Source organism: Cydia pomonella, chromosome 4 (assembly GCF_033807575.1).
Source record: "Cydia pomonella isolate Wapato2018A chromosome 4, ilCydPomo1, whole genome shotgun sequence".
Taxonomy (NCBI): Eukaryota; Metazoa; Arthropoda; class Insecta; order Lepidoptera; family Tortricidae; genus Cydia; species Cydia pomonella.
The window spans coordinates 25,572,803-25,581,840 of NC_084706.1; the positions used below are offsets into that span (position 1 = coordinate 25,572,803).

At 36.0% G+C, this 9,038-nt stretch overlaps 1 protein-coding gene across 1 annotated transcript in view; it reads right to left on the bottom strand.

Annotated features, from left to right (window-relative positions):
- Window positions 1–8,891, bottom strand: part of LOC133517353 (eukaryotic translation initiation factor 5B) — a 64,239-nt gene extending 55,348 nt beyond the window's left edge. The window contains exons 1-7 of the mRNA XM_061850649.1: window positions 8,672–8,891; window positions 8,532–8,594; window positions 7,576–7,736; window positions 3,632–4,767; window positions 3,036–3,191; window positions 2,197–2,331; window positions 649–867 (exon numbers count right to left, since the gene is read on the bottom strand). Coding sequence (XP_061706633.1) covers window positions 649–867; window positions 2,197–2,331; window positions 3,036–3,191; window positions 3,632–4,767; window positions 7,576–7,736; window positions 8,532–8,594; window positions 8,672–8,718 — 1,917 coding nt within the window. The 5' untranslated portion in view covers window positions 8,719–8,891. The remainder of the gene's footprint in view (window positions 1–648; window positions 868–2,196; window positions 2,332–3,035; window positions 3,192–3,631; window positions 4,768–7,575; window positions 7,737–8,531; window positions 8,595–8,671) is intronic.
- Between the last annotated feature and the right edge of the window lie 147 nt (window positions 8,892–9,038).

Genomic DNA, 9,038 nt, shown 5'->3' on the forward strand with positions numbered 1-9,038 from the left:
TTATGGTACAAAATGAAACGAAATGTATGTTTTTATGTTTATTAAATTAACTAAGTAGACTTAGAGTAACAATAGACGAACTTAAACAACAAAGTGTCTCCGTAAAAAAAGGTCAGGTTGAATTATTTTTTCAACTATACATGCGCCGTAGCGCCGATCTACTGTGTGATACCCCCCGGTTTCGCCATCTTGGACATAGGGGTGACGAAGTTTGTCCAGAATTTTCGTCTTTCCGATAACTTATTTTCTAGTGAGATTGCTGACTAATATCTAAGTACTTACCCCTTTAACATGTTTCGTTTGCTCCTTAATATTCTCAATAGGCACATTGGTAGCGCCGATCTGCTGAGTGATACCCCCAGTTTCGCCATCTTGGACATAGGGGTGACGAAGTTTGTCCAGAATTTTTGTCTTTCCGATTACTTATTTTCTAGTGAGATTGCTGACTAATATCTAAGTACTTACCCCTTTAACATGTTTCGTTTGCTCCTTAATATTCTCAATAGGCACATTGGTAGCGCCGATCTGCTGTGTGATACCCCCAGCTTCGCCATCTTGGACATAGGGGTGACGAAGTTTGTCCAGAATTTTCGTCTTTCTGGTGACTTATTTTCTAGTGAGATTGCTGACTAATATCTAAGTACTTACCCCTTTAACATGTTTCGTTTGCTCCTTAATATTCTCAATAGGCACATTGGTAGCGCCGATCTGCTGAGTGATGCCCCCAGCTTCGCCATCTTGGACGTTGGTTCGGCGAAGTTTGTCCAGAATTTTCGTCTTTCCGGTGTCGACGTGGCCGAGTACGCAGACCACGGCCGCGCGGAGAGGGTTGTTCTGTTTGTTCATCTCGTTTTCTTCTTTGCGTTTCTGGGGATATTTAAGATATAATTATCTTTATGTTAAAGACATGAGCTTTTTATAATTGTCTTATTATTTCTTGTATTTTAGTCAACCTAGACCACATATGTGATATAAGAAAAACAAATTAAAATCGAAAATTCCCATACACTACGTTCTTAATATCAAAGAGGATTTGAAATAGAGGTGGATTGTCAAAGAAAACTTTGTAGCTACAGTAAATTTACTGCCATCTCTCGATACATGATTGAAACTTTTATATCGCCATTTGACTTTGATCCTTATCCTTCCTTTCACTGTGTGTTTAATTTGTTAAATATCATAAAGTGGCGCCATCTAATAGATCAAAGGCCAAAGTTATAGCGGCATCGTTTCGAGCGATGGCGCCACTTTTTGATAGTTAACAAATTTAACACATATCATTGAAAGAATAAGGATCAAAGTAAAATGGCCTTCTAAAAGTTTTAATCATGTGTCTAAAGATGGCAGTAAATTTACTGTGACTAGAAAATTTTCTTTGACATTACACCTCTATTTAAATTCTCCGTGTTAATATGTATCTTATTTAAAAAAAACACTAAGGAAAGTAATTAAATTGAATTAATATTAGGTACTACGTATAGAAACGGCACAAAGAACCAGTATTTGCGCCATGTGTTGTTAACTCCCGAAAACAATTTAGACATAGACATAGACTTTTTTTTATTTAACACCACATTGAAACATGTTAACAGGCAATGCTACAAAACATTACAAGCCTTAAAATGAAACTTAATTAGGCACAAATTTATGTTTACATGTAGATATAAAAAACTTTTAAAATTATGATGCTAAAAAGGTGCGAACCTCAGCATGTGTTGCAGCAGGCTTACCTACTACAACGCTGGTTTTCAGGCCGACCCTTCGTACAATACGAATTTACTTGCTGCTTGTCGGAATTTATGGAAGCGGAGCAGGAATCTCGTGACCTAAACGTCGTAAGCGCCATGAATTTCATGGCGTTTACGACGTTTTGGTCACGCGGCTCACGCCCCACTCCCCTCGCCTACAGGTTGCGACAATATCATTCTATATGAAGTAATAATAACTTAAAGATTGTTACCGATAAATTTTTAACATGACATGGGATTTCGGTAATTCTACGCCCTGGAGAATAAACAATGAAGAAAGTTATGGGAAGATTCGCAAGAATCGTGCAAATTTTAGTAGCTTAGTTGGTTAGAGCGATCGGACAAGTGCTCCGAAAGGTCGCGAGGTAAGATCATGCAGAAAAAGGGTTTTTTTCATTTTCGCCTTTAACATAAAAATAGTAAAAATATTTTAATAATTGTATCTTACCTCTAATCTCCTCAAGATAAGCTCTCTCTTTTTCTGAGCATCAGTCATTCCTTCATCATCGGAATCCTCCTCGGAGCTGGAATCCTCATCTGAACTGTCTTCTTCCTCGGAAGAACTTTCTTCTTCTTCCACCTTCTAAAAAGAAAAAAGTTTTGAGAACATTTTAGTTATTTGACAAGCTAGTACAGTTTTGGCTTGCTTTTAACATCGTTGGCCAATTTTCACAAAGACTATGGGAAAACGTTATATTTAATTTACTGACAATTATCTTATTAAATCAGACTTTCATGTATTGTAGATTTAAGATTAGATCCTATGCATTTAACGTACGTTTTTAGCCCACGCATTCTTGATGCCATCTTCAAATATATATATATTTTTTGTTTCGTCTCTAGTTATATCTGCGATCAGTCAGACTATAAGCAGATTGGTTGAATGCTTAATAACGTGACGAGCGAGTCCTCCAGTGAGGGCTTCTACTCTTTTTTTTCCCCCTTTCTATGTATGAGGGAAGATGTCTTTTCGTTTTAACCTTTTTTCATATCCCTTGTCTGTGAGTTTTGATGCCGGGTCATTTGGGTGGTGGCTTAATCTACGTTGATATGCTTTAGTTGCATGAAGGATTTCTTCCTTCACAGTATTGATTTGCAGGTATTTATGTATTTCCGAGTAGGTTGTGAACCACGGAGCGTTACATATGGACCGCAGTATGTTGTTTTGCATTCTTTGTATTGTTGAGATGTTAGAGTTACTGGCACTGCCCCATAGTTGTATGCCGTTCAAATATAGGTACTCGTATATTTGAGTTTGCTCTACATATGACTCTACACTCCACTTACCTTGGCCGGTGTTTTTTCCTTAACAGGAGTGGGCGGCGCGGGCTTGGCGGGCTCGGGCTCCGGTTCCGGCTCTGGCTCTTCTTCGGAGGACTCTGCATCCCAGGAGTCTTTGATGCCTTCTTCTTCTTCTTTCTTTTCCTGCTTTTTAGGTTCCTCCTGAAAATCAAGTTGAATTAAATTTGCATCATGTTACAGAAACGGATATATTGTAAAAAAATATTCCTAATTGACCGAGCGTTAGCGGAGGAGGAAGAGTTTTCCCCTCTACCGGTCGTAATGCTCAACCAATTCCTGTAAAACTTTGTGAGCAGGTTCAATGATTAAATAGTTTTTTTTTGGTTGATTCAGTTTTCGGACATTTACGAAAAGGCAAGCGAGGTCTGCCCTCACAGAACCACTAATTTATTACAGTCATACATACAGGCATAAAGTTTAATTTATTACCAAAAAGTAGGGCAAATTTTACATTCTAATATGGGTAAATTTGTCAAAAGGAAATATATCAAAAGTATCATATTATAAACCCATACTTTTAGACATAAAACAATATTTTTTATAGTACAGAGCACTAGAGACTATATAAACAAATGCCTCACCTTTTTATCTACAATCTCCAATTCGACTTTCTTCTCCTCCTGTGGCGTTGACGGAGTATCCTGCGACATCTGACTCTTGAGCTTTGTAGGTTTGACCCTCGTGCCAGGCCTAGGTGGTTTCTTCTCCGATCCGCCTACTTCTATACCCTGTGCTTTCAGAGATTCCAGCATAGCTTGAGCCCTAGCTTTCTCTGCCTTCTGTTTAGGTGTTAGAAGCTTCCCTTCAGCTTTAAGACGCTCTTTACGATCCTTTTCCTTCTGCTTTTTCCTTTCTTTACGTTCTTTTTCTAATCTAATAGCTTCTAATCTTTGCCGCTCACGTTCCTCCTCCTGTTTTATCCTTTCTTCTTCTTCCTTCTTTAAACGTTCCTCCTCTTCTTTAATTTTCTTAAGAGCTTCCTGCATAGCAGCAATAGTTTTCTTAGCAGGACCTTTTTTACCTTTATCATCTTTTTCCTCTTTTTCTTCTTTAGCTTTACCTTTCTTCTTTTTTTTACCTTCAGTAGCAGGGGTATCTCCACCTTCTTTTTCCTCAGATGGTGCCTTAGCTGGTTCCTCAGCCTTAACTTCTTCCGTCTTTTCAACTTTAACTTCCTCTTTAGGTTCTTCTTTCTTGCCTTCTTGGTCCTTATCTTTTTTCTTGGCTTCTAGTTTTTTCTGTTTTTCCCTTTCCTTTTTTTCCTTCTTTTTCTGGGCAGCTGTCTTGATTGTTACATCAAGTTCATTATCACTGCCTTCTTTTTCTTCTTCAGGTTCTACTTTGTCTTCCTCTTTTTTACCTTTTTTCTTAGTTTTAGGTTTATCTTCAACAGGCTCAGGCGGTTTTTCTCCTTCAGTCGGTGGTGTAGGTTCCTTTTTGACGCCAGCATATTCCATTTCTAGCTCAGCAAGTACTTTTTCTAAATCATCATCACTATCATCCTTCTTCCTTTTAGCTTTTTTACCTTTCTTGCCAGCAGGTTCCTTTTTTTCTTGAGTTTTTTTCTGCGGCTTTTGAGGTTTTTCATCTTCAGAAGAAATAGCAGCATCAGGTAATGATTCTGCTGAATCCTCTATTTCCAAGAAAGAAAAAGCACTTTTATCTGCTGCCTTCTTTCCTTTGCCTGATTTTGGTAGCGGTTCATCATCAGACTCATCTGTTTAACAGAAAATAAAATATTATATTTAATTCATATTTACATGTAATTAATAAAAATAATAGTTAAAAAGTGTACAGCCAGCCTCAAACGTCACTGAATTCAATACTTCATCATATACACACACTCTCTCTCCTGGGCAATTATCCGATCCAATAATAATAGACATCACATTCCTTGTTTTTGTCTTCCACTTTGCTCTAGGAGTTGTATCAGAACTTTATACTTATGACAAAAATATTATTTATTTATTTATTTATTATTTATTATTTATTAATCAGGCAGGCAGTTGAAACAACTGATAGTTGCCTGTATCTGAGTGATCTTCACTTAATATGTATTCTTTGCGCTGGTTATGTATTTCAGTGCTGAGACCACATCTTCTGGTAGTTTGTTCCATGCTTTGACCACTCTGTTGCTGAGAAAATGTCTGCGGGGGTTGTTTTTGGACAGTTCAGATATTAACTTATATTGGTGGCCTCGCAGACGGGTGTTACTATTGCGCTTGTACAGGTCTTCAAACTGTATTATGGCTGTATATTAAATCTCAATATGACAAGTGCTACATGATCACTGTGATCAGTGGGTATATGATAAACAGTTACTTTTTAACACCATATAATTGAAAGAGACGGACACTGTCATTTACATATGTATCATGCTGTCACATAGACATCTACCATCATATCAATTCAGAAACTTTTGAGATTCATATACTAGCCGTGTCTTATCCAACCTCGACATTGGCAGAATCATCAACACCTTGATGGAGCCATAACACGAAAAATTTAATTAGGTTAACCATACAATAAACAATAAAAATGCATCATAATTTAAATTTACCCATAGACATGTTGCCTATTTACACTTATAAACAAACACTGACAATAATTATCTACCAGTGCCAAATATTTATTATTATTATTATCTCTTTATTTATCTTGTGTCTTAGATTAGGCATTTTTATAATATGAATATAAAAGTAAAATACAACAAATCATACAAAAATAATACAAAATACATATAAACACATTATAAAAAACCTAACCTAGGGTGCCGCCAATATTCCACAGAGAATTTTATCGTTTGATATATATATTTATAAATATTAATTTTTATTTTTCTGCTGTAGACCCCTTCTGGGTAAAAGCCTCCTCCAGCTGTTTCCATTTGTTTCTGTCTTTTTTTTTTTTTTTTTTTTTTTTTTCGTGCCAAATATGCACTTCCTTATTGTATAAGTGCCAAGCTTCAGACCTGAGAAGACTCACTCATCAGATCATTGTAGACACTAAAGCTTACTGCGGTAGCATGGTTCCATTTTTATCACTTGTCACTATGCCCGTCACTTTCACGCTCACATACTTGTTAGAACGTGACAGGCATGGTGACAAATGATAAAGAGCCAACCATATTAGCCCTACTGGCATGGGTACATTTTAAAGCTATAATTGAAAGATTGGTTAACAAGGTTATAAAATTAGTTATAACCATTGTTGAATAATTAAATTTCCGTTTAAAAAGGTGTACAAGTGAAATTAATTGGAACAATTTGTTTTGTAAAGAAAACAATTAAAATTCTCTTGCAATCTCTCTGTGCCCTATATTTATGGCTGTTGTGTATGTGCAAATTTGGCTGTTTCGCTTCAATTGTGATATTAGTTGGTTATGCTGGGCATTTTCCGCAAATCGACAACCATTGTGCCTATTTTGTGTGGAAACGAGTTAGTGCTACTCTAGCCACGCCAGCTCCTTCATGAAACTGAGCAGTGTCTTTAGGTTTCTAACTGCCTCCTTTATTGTGCTATTGTGATATTAAACTCAAATAAATAAATAAATAAACCGAACAAGTAGGGTTCCGTCTTTTTAGTATTTGTTGTTATAGCAGCAACAGAAATACATCATCTGTGAAAATTTCAACTGGCTAGCTATCACGGTCAATGAGATACAGCCTGGTGACAGACAGACGGACAGACGGACAGCGGAGTCTTAGTAATAATTAATCCCGTTTTACCTTTTGGGTACAGAATCCTAAAAACAGCACTGAAAAGAGTCTGAAGAGGCCTATGCCGACAGGCACACCTCACTAAGAGACATTTTATAATATAGTCAATTTAATGTTTGTATTTACAAGTGTTTCATATGTGGAATAAAGGCTTATTTAATTAAAAAATAAATGTGAATATTGAATGTGAGCTGACCTAACAGTAACAATACTGTGGCCCTAGTGAAAAAGGGTACAAATCTCTGGCAGCGCAGATGTAAAGGGGTGTAAGTTCCACGTAACACTTATGCCCTTATACACCTAAACTGCCAGAGACTTGTACCCTTTTTCACTAGGGACACAGTAGTTCACTATTTATTTCTGGTGTGAAACTAATAATCGGTTTTGGTAGTGTCAGTGCATACATATGTAGTGAAGGTTTCGGAGACCAGGTTTTATAACAATTATATTAGTATCTGTGTTTCCATTTAGGGTGTTTTTAGTGTTTACATGTCTTTTTCAGTATTTTTGTAGCATTGACTTGTATGATATGCTGAGTTTTCTTTCTTTTTTAAAAGAAAACTAATAATTCCACAGCATGTATAATAACCTCTAGGGGCCCACCATAGGAGCAAAATTGGCAATCAAATTTTAATTAATGTTTTTAAAAAATAGAGTTGAAATTGTTTTGTTTTAAAATCGAACTAAACAAATCAAAAGCAACTCTGTTTCATATAATTAAGATTTAAATTTCTTTGGATGTAATTTGTACTAGTATTAGGACATTGAATCCCAAGAGGTTAAATATTTTAATTTAATTTCCATACCTTCACTGCTGGCTTCAACCTTCTTCTTTTGAGACTTCTTTGATATCGAAACATTTTTAATATTCTTTGTGACTTCTTTAACATCTTCGTCTACTGACTTCTTGTGCTTTGATTTAGCTTTAGGCTTCTCATCTTCACTCTCATCAGATTCTACTGCAATTCTGCAATAAATTGGTTGATTAATCATTAAATAAATATCATACACAAATGACAATTTGTCAAAACAAATGCGTTTGATATGATGCGCAAAATCTAAGTAGAATGAAACATGAGACCTTTTTATAGGTCTGTAGGTGGCTAGAGCAATTACATCCTACTGCTGCACACAGGCCTCCTGTCATGTGTGAGAGTCTAATTATTGTGCTAGCTTTCATATTCTATTAATTTTAATTTAAAAATAAATGTTTGATTTGTAAACAGTTTTATGCCGTGTCGTACAGCTGCATTCGTGACCCACAAATGGTCTCGCCGGAAGATCAGCGCTGACTTTTGAGTTAGCATTAATGCTGAGGCGGGACCATTTCGTGGTAAACTAATTATTTATTCTATGTTTCTTTCTTTTATGTTGTTATTCTTTTGTATGTCATAGTTTATCACGAATAAATGCAATGATTTCTGATTCTGATTTCTTACATAAATTGTATGCATTGCAAACTTAGTGGGCCTAAAACATTTTAAAAAACTAGCTGCTTTAATACTTCTACAAGTCTAGTATTGAGAAACTATGTTCAATTTGTATGTGAATAATAATAACAGTGTATGAGTAATTGACTGTTTCTTTAGTTACACAATATTGTGTACATACAATATTTAAGAAAATAAATACTGGTGACACACAGGTTCCTTCATGTGCGGTACAATTCATAAATTTCGTAAGAAAGTGCAGTCTCACGTCATTCCATGCGATCACCAGCTGGTCAGATTTTTTGAAAGTACTTAACCTAAAAATAACTTACTTCTTCCCTTTAGTTTGCGAAGGTTTCACGCTCTCGATGTTAGTGGTTTCCACGTCGCTGTCACTGAAAAGATTATTTAATTATTAATCTGTCTAAATATGCCATATAGTGGCAAATAAAATATATGCAGAGGAAATTACCCGTCCTCGGCATTCTGCAGTTTCTTTCCCTTCTTAGCTTTACCCATTGCGATGTTTTCACTGTTATTAAGTCACAATGTCTTTGATATAGGGTTTTGATTGCTTGTTTTTGGTGAATTCTATCATGTGAAACGTAATCAATGCACTAATTTTAAGTAGCCGAATTAAAACGACTTTGCCGTCGTACTCAGTATTCACAGACACACGTCCTCCATTCACGTCAATTTTTGGTTTGACATATAAAAAAAAAACTGCTTAGGCGTATTTCTGCACTCAACTGGTTATATGTAGGTCAGTAGATCTTTAATGCTTTTATCGCCTTTAAAGCCCAAAGAACAGTTAACAGTACGCGATGACTAGAGCTATA